We start from the raw sequence: 24,730 nt of genomic DNA on the forward strand, positions 1-24,730 counted from the left end.
GGACAGAGGGTCCCAAGGTGTTGACAGAGGAGCCCAGTGTGGATAGAGAGTCCCACGGTGTGGACAGAGCCCCGCGGTATGGACAGAGCCCCACAGTGTGGACAGAGAGACCCGCGGTGCGGACAGAGACCCGCGGTGCGGACAGAGAGACCCGCGGTGCGGACAGAGCCCCGCGGTATGGACAGAGCCCCACAGTGTGGACAGAGAGACCCGCGGTGCGGACAGAGACCCGCGGTGCGGACAGAGAGACCCGCGGTGCGGACAGAGACCCGCGGTGCGGACAGAGACCCGCGGTGCGGACAGAGAGACCCGCGGTGCGGACAGAGACCCGCGGTGCGGACAGAGACCCGCGGTGCGGACAGAGAGACCCGCGGTGCGGACAGAGAGACTCGCGGTGCGGACAGAGACCCGCGGTGCGGACAGAGAGACCCGCGGTGCGGACAGAGACCCGCGGTGCGGACAGAGAGACTCGCGGTGCGGACAGAGACTCGCGGTGCGGACAGAGAGACCCGCGGTGCGGACAGAGACCCGCGGTGCGGACAGAGAGACCCGCGGTGCGGACAGAGAGACCCGCGGTGCGGACAGAGACCCGCGGTGCGGACAGAGAGACCCGCGGTGCGGACAGAGAGACCCGCGGTGCGGACAGAGAGACCCGCGGTGCGGACAGAGACCCGCGGTGCGGACAGAGAGACCCGCGGTGCGGACAGAGACCCGCGGTGCGGACAGAGAGACCCGCGGTGCGGACAGAGACCCGCGGTGCGGACAGAGAGACTCGCGGTGCGGACAGAGACTCGCGGTGCGGACAGAGAGACCCGCGGTGCGGACAGAGACCCGCGGTGCGGACAGAGAGACCCGCGGTGCGGACAGAGACCCGCGGTGCGGACAGAGAGACCCGCGGTGCGGACAGAGAGACCCGCGGTGCGGACAGAGACCCGCGGTGCGGACAGAGAGACTCGCGGTGCGGACAGAGACCCGCGGTGCGGACAGAGACCCGCGGTGCGGACAGAGAGACTCGCGGTGCGGACAGAGACTCGCGGTGCGGACAGAGACCCGCGGTGCGGACAGAGAGACTCGCGGTGCGGACAGAGACCCGCGGTGCGGACAGAGACCCGCGGTGCGGACAGAGAGACCCGCGGTGCGGACAGAGAGACTCGCGGTGCGGACAGAGACTCGCGGTGCGGACAGAGAGACCCGCGGTGCGGACAGAGACCCGCGGTGCGGACAGAGAGACCCGCGGTGCGGACAGAGACCCGCGGTGCGGACAGAGAGACCCGCGGTGCGGACAGAGAGACCCGCGGTGCGGACAGAGACCCGCGGTGCGGACAGAGAGACTCGCGGTGCGGACAGAGACCCGCGGTGCGGACAGAGACCCGCGGTGCGGACAGAGAGACCCGCGGTGCGGACAGAGACCCGCGGTGCGGACAGAGAGACTCGCGGTGCGGACAGAGACCCGCGGTGCGGACCGGGGCCCCGCTCACCCGCAGGTGCAGATCTGGCACAGGCAGCGCGTCCGCATGGCTCTTCTCGCCTCCGCGTCTCGCTGTCGTCCTGACAACCGCGGACGCCGCGCGCTTCCGCTTCCGGAGGCCGGGTCAGAGGTCAGCCCCGCCCCCGGACGCTGCGCGGCGGAGTGAGGAAGTGCACGCCGGCGGGACGCGGGGACCCAGTGGGGTGAGGAGATTGGGGGTGAGGGGGGATCCGGCGGGGTGAGGAGACCCGGCGGGGTGAGGAGGTTTGGGGTGAGGAGACCCAGCGGGGTGAAGAGATTTAGGGTGAAGGGGGATCCGGCGGGGTGAGGAGATCTGGGGTGAGGGAGGACCCGGCGGGGTGAGGAGATCTGGGGTGAGGGAGGACCCGGCGGGGTGAGGAGATCTGGGGTGAGGGAGGACCCGGCGGGGTGAGGAGATCTGGGGTGAGGGAGGACCCGGCGGGGTGAGGAGATCTGGGGTGGGGGAGGACCCGGCGGGGTGAGGAGATCTGGGGTGAGGGAGGACCCGGCGGGGTGAGGAGATCTGGGGTGGGGGAGGACCCGGCGGGGTGAGGGGGGATCCGGTGAGGTGAATATAGATCCATCGGGGTGAGGGGGATCCAGGGTGAGGGGACCCGGCAGGGTGGGGGTCCTGGGGGACAGACAGGACTCACGGGTGGTCGGGTGGGTGAGGCCAGGAGGGGTGAGGAGCGCCGCGCTGCGCCCTGGCGGTTGGGCGAGTGAGGGCTAGTGAGGGGCAGGGGGTCCTGGGCCGGGTGCTCCCGGGACCTGAGCCACACAGGTGGGTCCCCTGCTCCCTGGATGCGGGCCTGGGGCAGGTGGCCTGAAGTGTCCCGGGAGCTGAGCCGGCCGGGGTGGGCCCCCAGAAGCCCTGGCCGCACCCTCTGCCCCTGGGAAAGCCGGCACACCCAGCGTCCCCGTGAGTCACCGTCACCGTCCGTAGGAGGCGGGAGGTGACACGCCAGTGACTCGCGGTGACCTCGGCTACAGGGAGCCACCATGGTGCTCCGCGGCCTGGAGAAGATGGTCCAGCTGCAGAAGAACCCCGCCAACATCAGGAACATCTGCGTGCTGGCCCACGTGGACCACGGTAAGCGGGCGCTGCGCGGGCTCCCCAGCCTCCCGCTGACGGACAGACGGCCGGCCGGATGACAGACACCTCAGCACCATCCACAGAGCTCTGCCCCCACCCCCCGCTGTCCGTGGTGCCGGCCAAGCCCAGGGCCTCACACACAGCAGCGGTCTAGCGTGGACACCACCCCCAGCCTCCCCCCTGCCTTCGCCCTCTGGGGGTGCACTAAGTCGGGTGCTTTCAGCCAGAACTGGGCCGTGTCGGTGGGAGAACTCCAGGCTTGGAAACAGAAAGCCCGGGAGGGACCTGTGTGGCCCTCAGCCACGTGCCCGGCAGCTGGCGAGCGGGTGGGGACTCGCCAGGGGACAGAGGCACAGACTAGGCACGGGCCCAGTCGGCGCAGCGGGGAGGGGCCGTCACCGCAGGCGCCAGAAAGCGGCCAGAGCTCAGGATAGGGCGGCAGGGCAGTCCGGCAGGAGGCGTGAGCGTCCCTGCCCAGGGTCCAGTGGTCTCTGCTTCCTGCCCAGCCCGCTGTCCCCGACCCCTCACCAGCTCAGGCCAGGGCAGGGAGAGAGGCTGGAGGTACCCTGGAGTGCCCGGGCAGGCGGCAGCCTCTTCGTGCCCCAGGACGGCGTCTGTGCATGGCTTGTGGGTGAGCCTGAGGGAGGAGGCCCCTGCTTCCTCCAGAAGACGCTTGTACCCCCATTTATGGGGGGGCCTCTGGGAGCGGGAACTGGAGCGGGTGACGCCACCTCGGGCACCTTGGAGGCCGGGCCTGCTGGAGGGGGTGTCCAGGACAGAACTGAGGAGCCAGGAGGGCAGGCAGGCGGGCTGCCCGGGTGTGTCCTGGGCTCGGGGTGCACAGGAGCTTGGCTTTGCCATGTGAAGGAAAACATGCAGCAGGTGGACAGGACGTGTGCGCGCGCGCGTGTGTGTAGAGGGGAGGAGAGAACTTTCAGATGTGTTCTTTAAAGTTAAGTCAGAGTAGTAGTATCCTGCAAGAAACTGATTTGTTCAACAAATACTGACTGTCTCTCCTGGGGAACAAGGGGTGGCTCACTGGTACAGGAAGTAAATGCCTTACCATGTGCAAGGCCCTGGGTTCGAGTCCAAGCACCACATGGAGTACTGTGGATAACTAGGAGAAACTTCTTGGATGGTGGGGCAGTTCTGTGATAACTCTTCTCTCTGGGGGAAAAAAAAAAAAAGAAAGAAATTGGCAGCAGAAACCACCGGTCGTACTGTCACGCATGCTCACAGCATAGTGCTGAGGTCATGCCTCGGGCACCTGGCAGAGGGGAGGACAAACAGCACAGCAGCTCTCCTCTCTCTGTCTCCCCTCTCTGTCACTCACTCCCCTCTGTCTCTGCCCCTCCTCTGCCACTCACTTCCTCTCTCCTCTCTCTCTTTCTCTCTGTCTCTGTCTCTGTCTCCCCTCTCTGTCACTCACTCCCCTCTGTCTCTGCCCCTCCTCTGCCACTCACTTCCTCTCTCCTCTCTCTCTTTCCCTCTGTCTCTGTCTCTCTCTCTGGGAGAAGACTCATCCAGGCGTGCTGTGTTGACTGGCATGGTGCTTCATCTTGTCGTTTAGAAATCTGTGCGTTTTGCTGTCACCTGTGCCTTGGTTCATAAACTGTCCGCATTAAAGAAAGCTTTGTGGGCTGGAGAGAGGCCAGAGTGGGGATGCAAAGAGACTTCCGTGTCTGAGGCACCGAAGGTCCTGGTTCAACCCTCAGACCATCGTAAGCCAGAGCTGAGCAGGGCTCTGGGAAAAGACAAGTACAACACCACGTGGCAGGCTGTAGAGCAGCTGCAGGAGAGCGAGGGTGCCCGTGCTGGCGGAGCTCCCTCCTCTCTGGAGCTGGACTCTGTCCTTCCACCCAGTGCTGGGTCAGGTGAGTAGGGGTCTTTGCCACGCCACTGCCTCTGGTCTGGTACTAAACCTGGAGGTACAGTCTGGCCCCTTCCTCTTAAAAAATAATTTAGTTGGTTTCCCTCGCCAGATCTTATGCTGAACACTGGGTCTCAGGTAAAAAAATAATGTCAAAGAACTAGTTCCAAATCCTTCAGATTTGAGTTTTCCCTACTGAAAAGGCGAAAAAGAGGCTGGAAGGCCCAGAGTCCCAGCAGGCGTGACTGGAACTGTTCTGGTGGGTGAGAAACATGTTTTCTAGGCACATCACCCACATATATGCAGGGGAAGAATTTGCTCTTTGTTTTATCCATGACAGAAAATGCTAAGAAGTTGGCCAGCATGTAACTGGAACTTCCAGAGGCCAGAGGTCTGAGTGACTGTCACTGTTTTAACAGGAAAGACAACATTGGCCGACTGCCTCATATCCAGCAACGGCATCATCTCCAGTCGCCTGGCCGGCAAGGTGAGTCTCTGCCCGCGTCCCAGGGGTCATGCCCAGGTGGCGGGACACCGTGGACCGCATCTGTTCCTTCGGGCCCCGCAAGTTCGGCCCCAACATCCTGGTCAGCAGAAGCCTCGCTTTTCAGGGCTCCGTGTGGCCGGAGGCGGCCCGAGATGCCGGCCGCTTCCGGGACCTGGGCAACAGTCTGGTGAGCGGCTTCCAGCTGGCCACGCTGGCCGGCCCCATGTGCGAGGAGCCGCTCATGGGCGTCCGCTTCGTGCTGGAGAAGTGGGACCTGGCGGCCCCCGAGGCCCCAGTCAGGCTCATTGAAGGGTCAGAGGTCACAGTAGCTCCGGGAGCCTAGTTGGCCAGAACTTTTGGGGTGGCAGCCACCCTGGGAATGTCTGGAAGGGAACTCCTGCCTCCCTTTCTCCCCAGGACAGCAGGGCCTCACCAGCAACCCACACCCACCCCAGAAACACCTCTCCCCCCCCCCCTTCCCATGGTGGCGGCCTCCCAGGTGAGGTCACTGTCTAGGGCTCTCTTCACCGGGCTCAGGCGCTGTCCCTTTGCAGATGCGGTACCTGGACAGCCGGGAGGATGAGCAGGTGCGGGGCATCACCATGAAGTCCAGCGCCATCTCACTGCACTACGCCAACGGTCAGTCACCATACCTTCCCCTCCCCTGGCCTCCTGCCTCGGTTTCCCTGCTCTGCATCCTGAGAATCTCCTTGGCCTGATGGTGACTGATGAGTGCAGAGGGCCCTGCCCCCACGGCTCCGCTTGCTGGCTGAGTGTGGGGCCGCCCTTAGCCCGGGGTTGCTTGGATCCCATCTAGCTGTCCCCAAGCCCAGTGTCATCCTGACAGTGGCCCCAGTAGGAGTTCACGTGACCAGACTAGGCACCTGCGTGTGGAGGTGGGTGTTTGCTGACTGTCGCCCTGTCTGCCTCCAGGAAGTGGTCATTGCAGGCCAGGCCAGGTGGCACAGGGGCCTGGGTTTGAGCTCCGGCACTGGGGGAACTCTGTGGATGGTGGAGTGGGGCTGTGGTATCTCCCCTACTTCTCTCTCCAGAGCAGGGCTGGGGAATCAATCTCCTTTCTACCATGTGCCTCTTAGCTATTTATACCTCATCCCTGGACCATATGAAATTGGTAAACACGGACCTGGGATTCCCACCTGCGTTAGTCCTGGAGGCCCAGCTGCGGGCCAGGCGACCCCCATCCTGCTCTTGAGTGTGACAGTAGCAAAGGGCAGGTGACCAGGCTGAAACTGTTTACTGTGACAGTGCTGTCTCCACTTGAACCTGGGTTCATTCCCCAGCACTATGTCAAAAACACGAAGACTAAGTAGATCTCAGGGGACCGGGAGGGAGCACATGCCAGGAGAGGGGACCCAGGTTCGCCAGGGAGGCCCCATAAGAAGTGGAAGAGGGGGAGTCGGGCTGTAGCGCAGCGGGTTAAGCGCAGGTGGCGCAAAGCACAAGGACCGGCATAAGGATCCCGGTTCGAACCCCGGCTCCCCACCTGCAGGGGAGTCGCTTCACAGGCGGTGAAGCAGGTCTGCAGGTGTCTGTCTTTCTCTCCCCCTCTCTGTCTTCCCCTCCTCTCTCCATTTCTCTCTGTCCTATCCAACAACAAGGGCAACAAAAGGGAATAAATAAATAAAAATAAAATATATTAAAAAAAGAAGAAGTGGAAGAGGAATGCTGTGTCTGTCTCCTCTCTGCCTCTCTCTGAAAATAAAGAGCCACGAGTCTGCAGGGAGCAGTAGAATGTTGCAGGTGCAGAGCCTTAGTGAGAACCCCGGCAGCGTAAAGAAAACGAACGCCGGGTGTCAGGTGTCTGTGAGCTATGACTGTTCTGGTAGTAAAGTCACCGTTTGTGTGCAGAGAGCTGGTGCAGACAGGCCCTCACGCAGACGTATCACTCACTCGTGCCCTTGGGGACATGTGGTCCCTTCGCTGACATTCTCAGTGGGTGTGACAGCTACTGGTGGCAGGCGTGTCCCAGAGGCCATGTCACTGGAGGAGGTGACACTAGGCCCCTGATGGACCCCTCCTCCTGCAGGGGACCAGGAGTACCTCATCAACCTCATCGACTCCCCGGGCCACGTGGACTTCTCCTCTGAGGTGTCGACTGCTGTGCGCATCTGTGACGGCTGCATTATCGTGGTGGACGCTGTGGAGGGCGTGTGTCCACAGGTGGGGGCTGTGGCAGGGTGTCCTGTCCCCCAGAGCCACACACCTCACTCTCCAGGCTCCTGCGGGTGGGTCTGAACTGGCTCTGATGTGGAGAGACGGTGACCTGGGCCTACGCGGTGTGGCAGCCCCCAGGCACCTCCTTCTCCACACAAGACTCCCCGTGAGGGCTTCTCGGGCCACCCGCCCTCTCCATGCCCCACACACCCTTGTTCATCCTCTCTCTCCCTCTGCCGTGCTTCCTTTTCCATCACTGCTTATTTGTTTGTGTGAGAGGTGATGAGAGAGAGGGAGACCAGAGCATCTCTCAGCTCATACATCATAAAAGTGAGCCTGGGGTAGAATGGATCCACCTGTCAACGCCCATGTTCAGTGGGGAAGCAATTACAGAAGCCAGGCCTTCCACCTTCTGCATCCCATAATGACCCTGGGTCCATACTCCCAGAGGGATAAAGAATAGGAAAGCTACCAGGGAAGGGGATGGGATACAGAGTTCTGGTGGTGGGAATTGTATGGAGTTGTACTCCTCTTATCCTATTGTAGTGTTTCCTTTTTATAAATAAATAAATAAATATATACATACATACATTCATATATATATATATATATATATATAAAGCCTGGGCCTCTGGGCTTCCAGTGTCCTGGACCTGCACTCACTCTCATGCTGAGCTATCTCCCAGCTTTCTTCTCTTGCCCTGTCTGTGTGTGGGGGTGGGGTGCGGGGAGGAAGAGGGATCTCCTGGGCTTCACTGCCCAGGCTGACATTTTTAGATAGACTCTTCAGAGAGAGATGGCGAGAAACCACAGGACCCAGCAGCATACTACCCATTGAGCTGTCTGGCCACTGCCTCCTCTTCTGTAGTCTAAGTCTTCTGCTAGCGCTGGGCCCCAGGGGAGGGTGTACTCAGTCACTGATCCTGCCCACGTGTGACCTGCCTCTTCTGTTGGGCCCAGACTCAGGCGGTCCTGAGACAGGCCTGGCTTGAGAACATCCGCCCTGTCCTGGTGATCAATAAGATAGACCGTCTGATTGTGGAGCTGAAGTTCACCCCGCAAGAGGCTTACGCCCACCTCAAGAACATTCTGGAGCAGGTACTCTCCCATGTCTAAAAGCCTGGGCCCAGGGATGAGTTGGCAGAACGGTGCCTCAGGGCCCAAGACCCCCGGTTTGAGCTTTTCCATGGGGGGGGGGGGGAGACGCTCCGCACCACAACATAGGGGACAGGACCAGCATCCTCTCTGAAGACAACCCCCCCCATGTCTCCTGTAGCCTTGAAAATAAAGGGCACAGAAGGTGTCAGCACTGCTGCCACTACATTGGGTGGTGGTGTCGAGAGTGAGGCTCTGTAGGAGAGGACTCCCTGGGACTGGGTGGTGGCACACCTACTCGAGTACACACATCACAGTGCACAAGGAACCGGGTTCAATCCCCCAGTCCCCGCCTGCAGAGGGGAAGCTTCCCAAATGGTGAAGCAGATCTGCAGGTGTCTCTCTGTCTCTCTCCCTCTCTATCTCCCCCTACCCTCTCAATTTCTGACTGTCTCTATCCAATAAAAATAAGTAAAGGTAGGGGCTGGATGGTGGCACGTCCCGTTAAGCACACATAGTATAAGTTCAAGGACCCGTGCAAGGATCTCCGGCTCCCCACCTGCAGTGTAAGGGGCAAAGCTGCTCTGCGGGTATCTATTTTTCTCCCTCTCTTATCTCCCTGTTCCCTCTCAATTTCTTTGTGTCCTATCCAATAAAGATAAATAATAAAGTGGGAAAAATGGTCTCCAGAAGCAGGAGGTTCATAGTGCCGGCACCACACCCCTGGAAGCAATATATATATGGCCTCTAGGGTCATCGCTGGGGCTCAGTGCCGGCACTATGAGTCCACTGCTCCTGGCGGCTATTTTTTCCCATTGTTGTTGGATAAGAGAGATTGAGGGAGGAGGGGGAGAGAAAGATGGACACCTGCACACCTGCGCCACCGCTTGCAAAGGAACCCCCCTGCAGGTGGGGAGCCAGGGGCTCAAATAGGGATCCTTCACACTCTGTGTTTAACCTGTTGCGCTACCACCTGGGCCACGATACGTTTTTTGTTTGTTTTTGTTTTTTTCAATATTTTTTTTGTTGCTCTTGCTGTTTTTATTGTTGTTGTAGTTATTGTTGATGTTGTCATTGTTGGATAGGACAGAGAAATGGAGAGAGGAGGGGGAGAGAAAGACGGACACCTGCAGACCTGCTTCACCGCCTGTGAAGGGATGCCCCTGCAGGTGGGGAGCCGGGGCTGGAACCGGGATCCTTATGCCGGTCCTGGCGCTTTATCCTTGCGCTTAACCCGCTGCGCTACCGCCCGACTCCCAATAAGTTTTTTTAAAGGGGGTACTTGTATTTTTTCTCTGCTAGAGTTCCCTCTGGGACTTGGTGGCAGCACGACTCTTGCTGGCCTTTTCTTTTCTTCTTTCCCTTTCCCTTTGATAGTGAGAGATAGGGAGGCAGAGTGGATGAAGGAATCAGAGAAGGGGAGACACCAGCAGCCCTGCTCCACTGCTTATGAAGCTCCCCCACCCGCCCCCCACAGGTGGGAACCAAGGGATTGAACATAGGTCTCTGCACAGGGTAACATGTACTCTACCAGGTGTGTCACCAGCAGGCCGCTGTACAGAGGTTTGACCATCTTCTGTGGGCCTTTCACCTTGCTTGGCAAATAGGTCTCGCCGTGTGCTGAGTAGCTGGGGTCCCAGATGCCACGGCTGGAGGCTGGGCCCGCAGAACCAGACAGACCAGAGTCCTGTTTGCAGAGAGCACCACCCAGTCAGGAAGGGGCTAAAGAGAGGCTGGAGGGCAGGACAGGAGCTGGCGTGGGGCTGGAGAGTGAGCTGGGCTGCCGGAGAGAGAGGCTTAGACAAAGTCCCAGGGCGGCAGGCAAGGGTGAGGGCAGCCTGATGCTGGCCAGGTGCTGGCAGGTGACTTGTCCTGCCAGGCAGGGAGCATGCCCTTTGTGGCTCTGCTTCCCCACCCAGCAACACCCTCACCCCTGCAGTAGCAGGGGAGGGTGGGGACTCACAGGGAAACCAGAGGGTTAATTTCAGCCATGGGCAGCAGGACCTGAGGGGTTGGTCCCACTGTCTGCGATTGAGGCAGAAGCTCAAGTGACTTTGGGGAGGTTGGGGAGAGAGCCAGATGTTTGAGACAGCTGGCGTTTGGAAGGACATGATGAGCTGGGGAACGAGCATGGCAGTTATGCAACAGACATTCATGCCTGAGGCTCCAGAGTTCCAGGTTCAGTCCCCCACACCATCATCTGCCAGAGCTGAGCAGGGCTGGGAGAAAAGGGACGCGGAGTATGTGCAGCCGCTACATGGGACTGAGGGACTGAGAAGCAGGTCGGAGCTGAGCGGAGCGCCATTCATTCACGTAGACTAGTGACATCCCTTCCCGGAAGCCAGCTGGGTTTAGGAAGGCGGCTGGCGGGCAGAGTGGGCGTGCGCACCTGGCCCTGGAGGAGCAGCCGAGTGACCCTCTGCCGTTTCACATCTCTTGTAGATGAATGCACTCACGGGAACTCTGTTTACTTCTAAAGTCCTAGAAGAGCGAGCGGACAGAGTGGGCGAGCCCAGAGGCCCGGCTGCAGAGCCCGGGGAGCAGCTGTACGACTGGAGCTCGGGCCTGGAGGACACGGACGACTCGCACCTCTACTTCTCCCCCGACCAGGGCAATGTGGTGTTCACCAGCGCTGTCGACGGCTGGGGCTTCGGGTAAGCACTGCACACGTCCAGGCGGTGACCTTGCCCTGCGGGGAGGGCGGGTCAGCGCGCTGCTGGGTCCCTCTCTCTCTTTTTAATCTGTTTTAGGGGGCTAGAGAGAGCCAGGGAAATACACAGCAGTGGACCAGACCTTCATGCCTTATGCTTGGGCCCCCAGAGACCCCGCTTCAGTCCCTTATTCACTTAAGCCTGGGCTGACCAGTGCTCTGGCATTGTCTCACAAAAATTATTAGATCAAGTGTTTTTTTATGCTTGTCTTCTTTTTGGTTCTTTTGTTTTTTTCTTTTCTTTTTTCCTTTTTTTTTTTTTTTTTTTTTTTGCCCCCAGGGTTGTCGCTGGGGCTCGGTGCCTGCACTAGGAATCCCCTGCTGCTGGTGGATGTTTTTCCCATTTTGTTGCTGCTGTTGTTAATTTCTGTTGTTGTTGGATAGGACAGAGAGAAATCGAGAGAGGAGGAGGAGAGAAAGATAGACACCTGCAGACCACTTGTGAAGCGACCCCCCACACACACAGGTGGGGAGCCGGGGGCTTGAACTGCGATCCTTACACTGGTCCTTGCGCTTCATGCCATGTGCGCTTAACCCACTGCGCTACTGCCCGGCCCCACTTTTCTTTTTGATAGAGAAATTTAGGGAGAAAAGAGGGAAAAAGAGGGAAAAGGGAGAAAGAGAGACACCTGCACCCTGACTTCACTGCTCCTGAAATTTGCCCCTGCTGCTGGAAACCAGGGGCTTGAACCCAGGTCTTTGCACACTGTAACATGTCCACTCAACTGGGTGTGCCGCTGCCTGGCCCCATGATCAATCTTAAAACATGAAGCAGGGGCGGGAGACAGCTAGCGAAGCAGGGCATGTGTCACCACCCACTAGAACCCAGATCTGAATCTGGCGCCACATGGGAGAGCCCTCCACAGCACAGGGAAGCTCCATAGACAGTAGAGCAGTGTTCTGCTATCTCTGTTCCCTGTCTGTCTGAAATAAAAAGAGTGAACAGATCAGCCCAGAAGCAGAGGGACTGTGACTGCAGGAAGCTCACACACCCACAACATGAAGCAGCCTGTTTCTTAAAAGAAAATACTGAAGCCTTGAGGTCCTCGTGGACTCATATCCTGTAAGGAAGGAGGCACACAGCTCTCTGGTGCCCCCTGGTGGTGGCGTGGTACAACCTGGCCTCACCCTATCACCTTCTAAAGCCACGGCTTCCACCCCAAGCCTTCAGGCCCTGGCACAAACTGACCTGTCTGTTCTCTGAGTCATCGTGCCTGTCCCCTCTTGTGCGATGACTCTCGGGTGACCCCACTGTCACATGTCCCCATCTCAGTCTCAGGGAAAGGAAGGAAGGAGCGGGGAGAGACTTGAGTGTGAGTTGCTTCCTGCACTGGGTGCCCAGGGTGGGTCCCCGGTGAGGCGAGGCGGGCTGACTGGAGAGCCCGTGTGTGCCGGGTCTCACGGGTGACATGCTGACGCTGGGGAATGGATGGTGGCAGGAGCACAAAGACCCTCCTTCCCTGGTGTCCTCAGAAGTGTTGGCAGATAGGCATCCTGTGCCTCACGTGAGGGGAAGACTCCCAGCTCGGGCTTTGGAAGTGCTTCTGGCAGCTGGGGGGGGGGGAGCAGGATGTGCAGGTGGGTTCAGTGCCGCCGCCGGCCCAGCCCAGCCCAGCCCATGGGAGCTCACTTGGGGCAAGGACCGGCTGGGGCTCAGCACTGGCCAGCTGTGAGGTGAGCTGCAGTTTTCGTTAATGAAAACAGCTTGCAGAGAGTCTTCTGAAACGGGAAATAAGGTAGGTGTGGGGCACAAGCAGATGCCACCCCTAGAAGGCCGCTGACCAGAGCGGGAGTAAGGGACCGTGACCCCTGCAGATGGAGAGCTGCAGAGCCTGGCACTCAGCCCCACCTCCTGCCTGCCTGCCTGGCTCCCTGCTCCCCCGCCACGTCCGAGAGGCGGGGGTCACCCTGGCGCCCATGTCCGGCCATCGTATACTTGCCACCCGCTGTCCGCTCATCTGGCCATTACAAGTGACGGGAGTCCCACTCTCCCCAGGATCGAGCACTTCGCCAGCATCTACAGCCAGAAGATTGGCATTCGGAAGGACGTCTTGCTGAGAACCTTGTGGGGGGATTACTACATCAACGTGAAGGCCAAGAAGGTCATGAAGGCCGACCAGGTGAGGGCCTTGCCGCCACCTGCTGGCAGCCACTCGGAGGTGTGCTGGGTTGCACCCCAGGTCGAACCTGAGTCTCCCCTCCAAGCTCTGAGCCCCCTTCTTCTTTCTGAAGAGAAGCAGGAGTCCTGCATCCTGGGCACCTGAGCACCATGTTTGTGTCTGTCCCTTCCATACCTCCCTTGAGGGCACTGCTGCCGGTGGTGGGGCTGGCGAAAGCTCAGTGGGCCAGGTGTACCTGGCCGTGCCTGTGGGCCTCCATCTGAATGAGGATGCGACCAGGGGCAGGGAGCGCTCACCTGACAGCCTGCCGCTCGGCATCCTTGCAGGCAAAGGGGAAGAAGCCCTTGTTCGTGCAGCTGATTCTGGAGAACATATGGAGTCTGTATGAGGCTGTCCTCAAGAGGTGAGGATGCTGGCCCTCTGTCCTGGCCCTCTTTCGGGCCAAGGATTCACAGACCAGAGGGCCACTGTCTTTAAGGGTAGCACACAGGGCTGGGACAGGAGAGGATGGGGGCTGAGCAGGCTGTGGAATGTGTGGTGGAGAGGTGGCGGGAGGAAGGTGGCACAGGCCTGGCTTTGTCAGGAGCTCAGCGTGACCTGGTGACGCCAGGCCTTGGGAGAGGATGAGCCTGCCACTCGGGGACCTTCCTCAGAGAGGGACAGACACCACAGCACCATTCCGCCACTCATGGAGCTTCCCCATTCTTCTCATGTCACTCACAGACAGAGAGGGACAGACACCACAGCACCATTCCACCACTCACGGAGCTTCCTCTGGTGCTGTGATGCTCCCACGTGGTCTCAGAGTCGGAACTCAGGGCCTCCTGTATTGTGAGACGTGCACTTTATGGGGTGAGCCCCAACCCAGTTAAAACAAAATCGTGGTGGACAAGTTGCTTGATGTCTTGATCATCACGGGGCATGTGAGAAGCTTATTTGGGGAGCTGCCGCACCCAGCTAAGCGCACACAGTTCTAAACACAAGGATCAGTGCAAGGCTCTGGTTTCGAGCCCCATCTCCCCACCTACAGGGAGGTCGCTTCACACGTGGTGAAGCAGGTCTGCAGGTGTCTGTCTGTCTCCTCATCTCTATCTCCTCCTCCCCTGCCTCCCCCTCCTCTCTCAATTTCTCTCTGTCCTGTCCAGTCAAATGGAAAACATGGCTGCCAGGAGCAGTAGATTCCTAGTGCCTGCACTGAGCCCCAGCGAGAACCCTGGAGGCAGACAGAAGAAAGGTTTATTTGTTTGTTGAGGGTGAGAAAGCTCTGAGCACTGCTGAGCTCTGGCTCCTGTACTGAAAAACCTGGGGCTGGAGTGTGCGAGGCCTGCGCTCTGCTGCCAAGCACCTCCTGCCACTGGATCAGGTCTTTCTGTTTAGTGCCTGTGTGCCGGGGTGCTGCTTGAGGGTATTTTAAAGCCAGCTTCCTGGGCAGAGGAAACGGCATCATGGTTCTCCCGCCTGAAGCTCCCAGGTCCCAGGTTCAATCCCCAGCACCACCACGAGCCAGAGCCAGAAGCATTCTGGGAAAATGATGATGATGGCTCCCTGGACTGGGCCGTCCTGTGTTCATGTGTGCCCACCGGGAGATGAGGAGGCACCCTTGGAATCAGCTCAGGTTGAGCTCTGTCCCTTCTTGTCTCTGACATGTCCCTACCCGTCTGCTGCTCGCAGGGACAAGGAGAAGATCGACAGGATAGTGACGTCCCTGGGGCTGAGTATCAGTGCGCGCGAGGCCCGGCACTCGGACCCCAAGGTGCAACTCAGCGCCATCTGCAGCCAGTGGCTGCCCGTCTCACAGGCTGTGCTCGGTACCTTTTGCCTTCTGTGTCTGTGGCCCCAGTCCCTCCTGCGCGTGGGACCCCACTGCCCCGGGCCCCTCTCACTCCTGCCCAGCACTGGAGCTTGGCCCCACACTGTGGCATGGCCCGTGTTGTGCTGGGCGCGCCCTCCCATCTCAGATCTGCCTACGCCGAGCAGCCCCCACAGGTGTGGGTGTTGGGGAGGGGGAGCGGCAGTGTCGCCTCGACCGAGAACTGAGGAAGTTCCAGCCCTGTCAGGTGACCCTCTTGACCGACTGCTGCCACAGGCCATAAGGACAGAAACCAGGGGTGGTGGGCGGTACATCAGGACTTGGGGTTCACAGGCACAGGAGCTCTGGGCTCCTCAGGGCATCAACCAGCATCTGTCACAAACACCCCTTGGTGAGCCAGGGTGAGCGAGGCTGCCCCTGAGCCAGGCATTGGTGTCTGGGCAGAGGGTAGGGGTGAGGGTGGAGTGGGCCAGCCTTGGGTCCCCAGCCCTTAACCACAGCTCTCCCACAGCCATGGTGTGCCAGAAGCTGCCCAGCCCCCTGGAGATGACCCCCGAGCGCGTGGAGAAACTCCTGTGCACAGGCCCCCAGACGTTTGACTCTCTGCCCCTGGAGACGCAGGCGCTGAAAGCAGGTGGGGCACCTGGGTGGGCATGTGGGCAGGCGTCCTGACCGGTGCTCCATCCCATTCTGGGAGCTCAGGCCTCAGCCCCCCAACCACTGGGCGCTGTCCCGACTCTCCCGTCTGCGTCACAGCTGTGCCCACCCTATGAGACTTACGGGCAGTGCGTTCCCCGGGCTTCTTATCTCTGATGGCCAGCTCTGGCTCCCCGGCTCCTTCCGGCCCCACCTCCACTGCACTGTGGCTGCCGTGGCCTCAGCGCTCATGGCTCGCTCCTGTGAGCTGCTTCTACAGCCCAGCTGGCTCTGGATGTGCCCTTGTGAAGCCACATTTAAGGGCACCCAAAGGGCAACGGTCTCGATGAACCTTGGTTTCAAGAGTGTTTCTGTCACCGTCAGGATAAAGCGTTTCCATTTTCTTTTCTCTCCTGTCCTGTGCCGTCAGGGTCACCCCTGGGCTCTGAGTCCACTTAGCTCCAGCACTCCTGGCACTGGCAGACTGCCCTGTGCTGGGCTCCTGTCCCGTCGTATAGAGACAGGCGCCACGGCGCTGCTCCCCAGACAGGCACTCCCACGCAGGGGCCAGGACCTTGAACCCGTGTCCCATGCCTGATGGGTGTGCTCTGCCGGGCAGTCCACCCCCCACACACACACACACACACCCCGTTTCATTTCCTCACTCGTCTGGGGGCTGCTGGAGTTGTGGGCAGTGGCCTCCGCCCTGAGCAGATCCTGGCCGTGGTGGGGGTGCTGAGCCCCACTTCCTGCCTTGGCTTTGTATGGAAGCTCCATCCTGCGCCCCATCCCCCTCCCCGCCAGAGCATTGGGCTTGCCGGCCCTGTGTCCCCTACCCACCCCACCTGACAGCTCTGTCCCGGTCCAACCGTCTAGCCTTCATGAAGTGCGGGAGTGAAGACGCAGCCCCGGTCATTATCTTTGTCTCCAAGATGTTTGCCATTGACGCCAAGGCTCTACCTGAGAATAAGCCCAGGTAAGACAGACAGGTAAGACAGAGCAGCAGAGGCGTGTCAGCACTGGCTTGGGCCTTGCGGGGAGGGCGAGAGACAGGCGGGGAGGCGGGTCCTGGTGACAAAGGGAGGGTACGGGGTCTACCCTCAGGCCCATGTCCAGCCCATACTGCTGAGTGGCCCCACCAGCTGGACGCTACCCAGGCTGAGCCACAGGGCCCTGAAGCCTCTGCTCCCTGACCCCTGCACTGGGTTTTCTCTCGGTAGCCTCCCCTCTCCACCTCTGCGGCCCCCACAGCAGAACTCCCCAGCACCCCCAGACCGGCCCCTCCCTGGTCCCCCACCTGCCAGTCTGAAGCCCCGCTTGGCCCTCTGTCCACCCGCAGTGTGACTGTCCTGCTGCTCCAGCTGCCCCCCCTTCCCGAATGCAAGGAGCACAGACGTTTGCTCCCTCCCAGGGATGAGTCTCCCTGCATTGCTGGGGCGGCCTGCAGGCTTCCCTCCCTGCTTCCTGGCCCTGCCTCTGGGAGGAGCCTGGAGTCTGGCCCCTGTGGCAGCCCTGGTGCCCTCTAGGCCAGCAGAGCAGAAGTCGCCAGGGAGAGCGGGCGGGCCGCCCTGGGCTCACCCCCCACCCCACGCCCACCCCGGGTGACACGCAGCTCTCCTCCAGACCCCTCACGCAGGAAGAGATGGCGGAGCGGCGAGAGCGTGCCCGGCAGCGCCACGCAGAGAAGCTGGCTGCCACGCAGGGGCAGGCCCCCTCGGACCCTCCCCAGGAGGGTGGTGCCCCCGGAACCAGTCCCCCAGCGGCGGCAGAGCCCGAAGGTACCGTAGACCTCACACCCCTCAGCCCCGGCACCTGTCGCTGGCTGCACCCTCCCCGGGGTGCTGATACTCTCGTCCTCCTCCCACCCTGGGTCCCCGTCTCGTGCTCCCAGGGCCCCTCAGGTGATCCGGGTGACCCCCTACAGCGTCCCCAGGCAGGTCAGGGAGAGGTGGCACCGTGTTCTCACCCTCTACTCCCGGCAGGTGACCAGCGGCCGCTAGAGAGCGCGGCCCCCAGGCCTCCTCAGGATGGGGACAGAGCGGAGTCTTTCATCGCCTTCGCCCGAGTCTTCAGCGGCGTGGCTCGGAGAGGGAAGAAGATCTTTGTCCTGGGCCCCAAGTACAGCCCTGCTGAGTTTCTGGAACAGGTAAGCGTGGCAAGTGACGCCGCAGGTCTTGATCTGCCATGTGTGAGAGGGCAAGTGAGCCCAGGGCACCATCCAGCCCTGGCACTGTCCTGCAGAGGGAGCAGGGACCCTGGGGCTGGCGAGTCTGCACTCTGCCTGCTGAGCTGTCTCCCCGGTCCAGCTCTGGGTGCTGTGTTTGAGGCTCCGGCACCTTCTTGGGCTGATGTTGGCAAGTGCAAGTCACACTGGAGTCCCTGTGTCCCTTGTGTGCTGCCCTGACGGATGACATCCCCGTCTCTACTCACGCCTGGGACACCAAGCTCCCGGGCTGTGACAGGCCATGAGGGAAGGCCTGGGCAGAGCAGGCCTTCTGCAGCCAGAGTCACTGCACGTCCAAGATGCCAAGGGCCCGCGGTGGAGGCAGCACGGCCCACGGCTGGTGGGGCAGTGACATTGGCTCAGTCCTGAGGCCAGGATGAGGGAAGGCCGGCGCCCGGTGAGGCCGGGGGTCTGGGAACAGGAAGCAGGTCTGCAGCACTGTGAGCCGAGGAGGCAGCCAGGGGGCGCTTCGTCCCTGGCCGGCCTGAGAGGCCCTCCTGCGGGGACTGCGCCTGGGCTCACCCTCACCCTGCTCTGGGCCCATAGGCCTGGTGAGTTCAGAGGTCAAGGCCCTCGCCTTTGCCCTCCTTCAGTTCTCCAAGTGCCCCAGGCGTGAGGCCCCGTGGACAGAGGCGTCTCCCTCTGCCCTGCTGGGCCGGTTGGCACCCGCTGCCGCCTGTCAGGGACGCAGGCGGGATGATGGAGCCCACAGCACGTGCCATGGCTCCCGAGGCCGCTGAAGCCACGGCCGGTCCCAACGTGGACTCCCTGGGTGGCTGGCTCTCCTGCCTTTTGCACAGAGGGCTGCTCAGTTCTCTCCCAGCTGTGCTTTCTCCTGATTTTTTAAAAATATTTTTTAAATATTTATTTATTCCCTTATGTTGCCCTTGTTGTTTTAATGTTGTAGTTATTATTGTTGTTATTGATGTCATCGTTGTTGGATAGGACAGAGAGAAATGGAGAGAGGAGGGGAAGACAGAGAGGGGGAGAGAAAGACAGACACCTGCAGACCTGCTTCACCGCCTGTGAAGCGGCTCCCCTGCAGGTGGGGAGCCAGGGGCTGGAACCAGCATGCTTAATCCGGTCCTTGCTCTTTGGGCTACGTGTGCTCAACCCGCTGCGCTACCGCCGACTCCCCTGATTTTTTTTTAATCTGTTATCTTCGTCATCTGGGCCATCACCACTCAGAAAGGACAGCCCAGCAGCCCGCCCCGTGTCCTCGTCTCCCCTGCTGGGTCCAGGGGTGGAGCCTGGGCTGTGCACACGTCAGCGGGAGCCTCCGGCTGAGCTCTCCCCACAGCCCCTGCAGGACTCCTCCCCTCCTCCCTCCCGAGACCAGTGCAGACTTTCAGGGTCGGCCCTCCGCTGGGTGCGACAAGGCGTTTGCTGTGTCCTCAGCCTGCACTTCCCTCCATACCTTCTGATGTGCACCACCTGTGCGTCCTCCTGGGAAGAGGCCTGAGCCCTTGACATCAGCAGCCCACAGTGTGTAGTCAGCCTCCTGTTCTGTGTGGAAGCGTTTGCTCCTCATCAGTCTCTGTCCACCCCATCCCCCAAGCTGCCCTGAGGAGCCTCCCAGAGTCAGCCCATGCAGAGAAGACAGCCGATGGTTAACAAGACTTTGGGTCTTTCTTAGCTCAGCTCTGGCCTCTCTGGTGGTGCTGGGGATTGAACCTGGGACCTTAGAGCCCCAGGCAGGAGAGTCTCTACAGAACCACCATGAGGACCTTGGCTCCCTGACCTCCACACAGTAGCTCCCCCAGCCCTGAGCTTCTCTGTGCTGCTGCAGAGTCAGTCGCCCCACAGGGAGAGACACCCCGGCACCTCTCCATCACCCAGACACTCCCCTCATGCCACCCTCAGTGCTCGAACCCGGGGCCTCCAGCACTCATGTAAGGCCTGTGCTCCACCCAGTTAGCCACACCCCAGCCCCTCCACCTCCCTCTTTAACCCTCCCGTCTCCGCGCACATAGTGAAAGATGCCGCGCCCCGTCTCAGTAACGAGTCACCTGGCAGACTGGGGGACTGCTCACCCGGTAGAGCGTACACCTGACCACGTGTGAGGACACAGCTTCCAGCCACCTGCCACACGGGAGTGCCTGCCTGGGGGGAGCTTTGAGCAGTAGAGAGGTGCTGTGGCATCTCGTCTTCTCTCTGTCTCTCTACCCTCTCCTCTGTCTCCCTCTGGAAAAAAAAGAGAAACAGTCTGCCTGCAGCAGGAAGCCTTGAATGAATGAATGAATGAATGAATGAATGAATGAATGAATGAGTGAATTAGCGAGCAAATGCATGGTGCTCCCTAGCAGACGGTGCTGTGTCTGTCTCTGGGGTGCCTCCCGACTCCTGGCTCTTGCCCTCCCTCTGCAGGTGCCACATGGCTTCTCAGCGGCGCTGAACGAGTTGCCCCCGGTGCCCCACCTGGCCTGCGGCACCCTGGAGCGCCTATACCTGCTGATGGGCCGGGAGTTGGAGGAGCTGGAGGAGGTGCCACCCGGGAACGTGCTCGGTAGGCCCCACCTCTCATCCACACCCCTCGCTGAGCTCCACCGTCTTTTCTACCCATTCCGTTAGCCGCACAGCGTCACTCACTGTGAGATGTGGGCCGTCTCAGGGCCTGGACGCTGCAGGGCCTGGAATGGCGAGAGATAGCTCCTGGGCTGGGCTCCTGACTTGCCACACACAGCTGGTTTGAGCCCCGCAGCACCAGGGGCAGCCCCGGGGCTCTGCTGTCCGCCCCCTGCTGAATAAAGGAGCTTCCTGCTCCTCCATCCGTCCATCTCCAGAGGACAGAGCCACTTCCGGGTCTGCACACTCAGCGTGGGAGACATTTCTGATGTGAAGTTGTGCTTAGGCCTCTCCTGGCACCGCTGCCCGTCCCTGGACGGCTGCTCACACAATCGGTGCCAGGCCGTGTCTGCACATTGTCCCTCCCTGAAGGTCCACCCCTGCCTCATGCTGCCCCCCGCAGAACTCCCCTGCGGCTACCACCAGGACCCGCCCTTGCTGGGGGCCTGGCACCCTGCCCTGTCCTGTCCTGAGCAGTGAGAGGGGGCCGCTGGCACTGTGGCTTGCTCCCTGGAGGGCGGCCCTCTCCTCTGCATTTCTGCGTCCACACACCGTCGTTTGCTTTTCTGGCCGTGGAGGTGACAGGCTGCCAGGCCCTCCGCATGCTCTCTGCTCCTCTCTCTCTGGCCCTCTGGGAAAGGCATGGGTCCCTTGAGGGGACCACGCACGCCACACGTGGGCAGAGCAGACAGGCCCCACTTGGGCTCCTGTGCCCTCCCTGTTGCGGGTAATGGGAGCCAGTGTGCTGGAGTCGGTCTTCAGAAGATGGCTTCTCCTCGCCCTCATGGCTGATGGAAGGAGCAGGCTGGGGCCTTGTCCAGAGGCAACTGGGCCTCCTCAGGGGCCGGGCCAAGGGGGTACAGTCACCAGGAGCCAGGATAGCTCTGTCAGCCCGTAGGGCCTCACCTCAAAGTCCTTGGCCTTGCTGGCACACCTGTGGGGTGAGAACCGAGACCAGCTGCAGTCGGGGAGGCCCGTGGGGAGCCTGGGCCATGCTGCCTGTCTGGGTACTATGTTCCTCCTGGGCAGACTGACCCACAGAGCTCTCGGCTCACAGCAGAGCATGGGGTCTGGGTGGGTCTGGAAGTGCCACCTGGTCACCTCGCACAGAGGGAGGCCCCAGTCCTGTCTGTGATCTGTCACACCTAGACTTGCAGAAGAACCTGCGGAATGGCCAGGCCCCGAGCGCTGCTCCGTGCAGACGAGGCAGTGTGTGTTGGCAAGGGGCAGGATGCCTGTGGCGAGCTTGTCTTCTAGACGTTTCTAATCAGTGACTTAATAGCGGGTCACAGGACTGTAGGATTGCAGGCTTGTAGGTCCACACACTCCCCCCCAAAAAAATACCCACTGTAATTCTCAGAGTCTTAAGAGTTTGCCACTTTTTCTTTCTTCTTTTTTCATTTTTTTGCATGTTTATGTGCTTCAGTTCTGTATGTTCTACACATAAGCAGAATAATCTGGTAGCTCTCTCGCCTCCTTCCTGAGCTCTCTGTGTACATATAATCACCTCCAGGTCCAGCCAGTTTGCCCTTCAGCAGTTATGAGGCATATGCTTCAGGAAATACTACTCTGCCATTAAAACAGTGATATTGTCTATCGTGGGCTGTATGAGGGGTCACGGCCGGCCTTCTGTAGCCCCCCACCTCCCCTCCACCGGCCAAGGAGAATACATGCTGCACACCTGATCTCTCTGGCTTCCTTGGAGACAGATGGATGTGTGTGAAATAGACCTTGTGGTCTGGAAATAGTTGTCGTCTGGAATCATTTAATTCCAAGCTGGTGTCGGGAGTGTCGGCCCAGCTCAGGCCCGAGAGCCCTCCGCCTCACACACAATGGCCCTTTGTGGGGCCTCTGCCAGGCAGGTCTCTGGAAACAAACGCTGCGGGCTGCCAGGAGCATGTGAGCAGTCGTGAGGGAGCTGGGTTGCACTCGGGCCTCTGCCTTCCTGTACAGCCCAGGTCACTCCCGTGTGCTGAGGTCCGTAGGATGTCAGGGGCACGTTCTGAGAGGAAACATGATACCCTGCTCCCCGCATGAGGGACGTGATAAATATTAATGAGCTGTTTTTCTGAACCAGTGATTTAGTTCTGTCAGGTCTGGTTGCTGTGTTGACAGGAAGTTGGTGTGAGATGAATGGAGGGAGGGCGTGTGTGTGTGTGTGTCACATGGTTGGCTGAGGCATCAAGTCTTTGAAGACTTACTAGCAGATCTAATTCATCTGTTTAGATTTAGTGTATTTGAAGGTGACTCATGGTAGTTTGTGTCCTCTGGTTTGGTTTGGTTTGGTTTATCATTTCTCTTTTTTTATGTTTCTTTTTTTTTTTAATATTTATTTTTATTTATTTATTCCCTTTTGTTGCCCTTGTTGTTTTATTGTAGTTATTATTGTTGTTGTCGTTGTTGGATAGGACAGAGAGAAATGGAGAGAGGAGGGGAAGACAGAGAGGAGGAGAGAAAGATAGACACCTGCAGACCTGCTTCACCGCTTGTGAAGCGACTCTCCTGTAGGTGGGGAGCCGGGGTTCGAACCGGGATCCTTATGCCGGTCCTTGTGCTTTGCGCCACCTGCGCTTAACCCGCTGCGCTACAGCCCGACTCCCATGTTTCTACTTTTTAAATGACTTCTTTTTCTTTTTGGTTTTAGCCAGGAGGGGAGCCATGTGACCGTCTTGTTGGCGTGGTGGGTGCCGTCCTGCAGTCTCCCTGCACTTGGCACAATGTGGGGGTCTCTCCTCGCCCCCTTGCTTTTCTAGAATAAGGGGGAGAAAGTGCTGGCCCAGGAGCAGAGGTCCCTGTGCAGTCAGCACTCCCACCCCATAACCGTCCTTTAGCTTCAGAGCCACGAGCCTCCAGGTTCCCAGGCGCAGTGCCATCTGGGGTCATGTCCCAGGCAGCGCCGTGATGCTCTCATGGCCGTCGGCTGTGCTGGCAGCTGGCACGCGTGCCGCTGAGTGTAGGACCCAATGGATCCCTCACATCTGCCTGTGGTGCTGCGGTGACGGCCCAGGCCGGGTCCCCGCTGCCTCGCTGCCTCCCGTTTGTCTTCTCTGTCCCACTCCTATGGCGGGGAGGAGCCAGAGGGAAGAGCTGAGTGGATGGACGGGACCACGGTCTGGTGGCCTCAGCTCTGGGGTGTGTGGCCTGGGACCTGCCCCGAGCTGCGCGCACTACTTCACCATCTGCCCCGATCACGCCCGGCCCCGCTCTCCCCACGGCCGATTGTGTCAAAGCAGAGCCTTGCTTTTGGTGGAAGATCTGGAGTTTACACGTGGAGCAGTGCTGTGCTGTCTGTTCCTGCACCCCTCTACCTGTAGAAAATAATAGTGACAACAGCAGTCTGCCAGCAATGGGGGAGCCGTGCAGGCACAAAGCCCCAGGGAAACCCCAGGAAAACAGGGTGCGAGGTGCTGTTGGGCTCCCTGTTGGCACTGCGAGCGGAGCCCCCACACCTGCCCTGCACCTGGAGCTAAGCAGACGTTCGCTCACAGCGTCTGTGTCTACAGGGTCCCTTCTGTGGTCGAGGCACGTGTGGACCCTGCATCGGGCACGGGGAGGAGGGGGTCTCGCACATGGAGGCCAGCTGCAGGGGCCGTGCTCCGCCACAGAGCCACCCCTCCAGGATGCGGGCCTGCTCCCCTGCACCCTGCTTCTCACTGCTTCTCTGCTGCCCTGCTCCTGTCCCCTCCTTCAGCCTCGCCTGCTCTCTCCCCTGCAGGGATCGGGGGCCTGCAGGACCTGGTGCTGAAGTCGGCCACCCTGTGCAGCTCACCCAGCTGCCCACCCTTCGTGCCCCTCAGCTTCGAGGCCACGCCCATCGTGAGGGTGGCTGTGGAGCCCACGCACCCGAGTAAGTGGGAGCTCTCGGAGCCTCCCTGCCGCCCGACCCGGGCACCCCCGCTGGGAGGTGGGGGTGCCACGTGTCTGAGGGTCAGAGGGAACAGGTGCCCCTGCTCCGGGGAGGCTCTCTGGCCCCATGGTGGAGGGGCCACAGCAGCTGGGCCCCGCTTCAGCATGGCCCTTAGATGCCCTGTGCACCGAGCACTTCCTGCCCCTCTCCCTTGGCCCTGGGACCCTCAGGACTTGGTGTTCCTGTGCCAAGGTGGGGTCAGACATGGTCTGCACACATGGTGGGTGTGCCCACAGTGCTAGAGGTGGCTGTTCCTAGCATAGCCTGTGTGCCCTGTGGCTCGCTGTAGGAGCACTGGGGGCCCGGAGAGTCTCCTGGGAGGGCCTCCATGTGTGCAGGGCAGATTCTGCAGTCCCCGGGCCATTCAGGGGATGCTAGCCTTGGCTGTGGGTCTGTCCATGTGTGGCCCCTGTCTGTCCATGTGGGGCTATGGCCCGGCCTTCAGCTGTGGGTCTGTCCGTGTGGGGCCCTGGCCTGGCCTTGGCTGTAGGTCAGTCCATGTAGGAGCGTGGCCTGGCCTTGGCTGTGGGTCTGTTCATGTGTGGCTCC

At 60.3% G+C, this 24,730-nt stretch overlaps 1 protein-coding gene across 5 annotated transcripts in view; it reads left to right on the top strand.

Moving 5' to 3' along the window:
* The window catches only part of EFL1 (elongation factor like GTPase 1), a 49,856-nt gene that overhangs the window by 18,029 nt on the left and 7,097 nt on the right, over positions 1–24,730 (top strand). Inside the window, exons 1-16 of one of the 5 annotated variants that reach the window (XM_060179519.1) lie at positions 1,534–1,671; positions 2,480–2,579; positions 4,872–4,939; positions 5,494–5,578; positions 6,987–7,120; positions 8,075–8,212; positions 10,652–10,863; positions 12,916–13,039; positions 13,366–13,442; positions 14,711–14,847; positions 15,361–15,483; positions 16,362–16,461; positions 17,109–17,263; positions 17,468–17,631; positions 20,077–20,215; positions 23,990–24,121. In XM_060179519.1, coding sequence (XP_060035502.1) covers positions 2,489–2,579; positions 4,872–4,939; positions 5,494–5,578; positions 6,987–7,120; positions 8,075–8,212; positions 10,652–10,863; positions 12,916–13,039; positions 13,366–13,442; positions 14,711–14,847; positions 15,361–15,483; positions 16,362–16,461; positions 17,109–17,263; positions 17,468–17,631; positions 20,077–20,215; positions 23,990–24,121 — 1,879 coding nt within the window. In that variant the 5' untranslated portion in view covers positions 1,534–1,671; positions 2,480–2,488. Of the gene's footprint in view, positions 1–1,533; positions 1,672–2,355; positions 2,580–4,871; positions 4,940–5,493; positions 5,579–6,986; positions 7,121–8,074; positions 8,213–10,651; positions 10,864–12,915; positions 13,040–13,365; positions 13,443–14,710; positions 14,848–15,360; positions 15,484–16,361; positions 16,462–17,108; positions 17,264–17,467; positions 17,632–20,076; positions 20,216–23,989; positions 24,122–24,730 lie in introns of those variants that run through there. The other 4 variants (XM_007522513.3, XM_060179516.1, XM_060179517.1 and 1 more) reach the window with 4 other exon arrangements.

This window comes from Erinaceus europaeus, chromosome 20, assembly GCF_950295315.1.
Source record: "Erinaceus europaeus chromosome 20, mEriEur2.1, whole genome shotgun sequence".
NCBI classification, from domain to species: Eukaryota; Metazoa; Chordata; class Mammalia; order Eulipotyphla; family Erinaceidae; genus Erinaceus; species Erinaceus europaeus.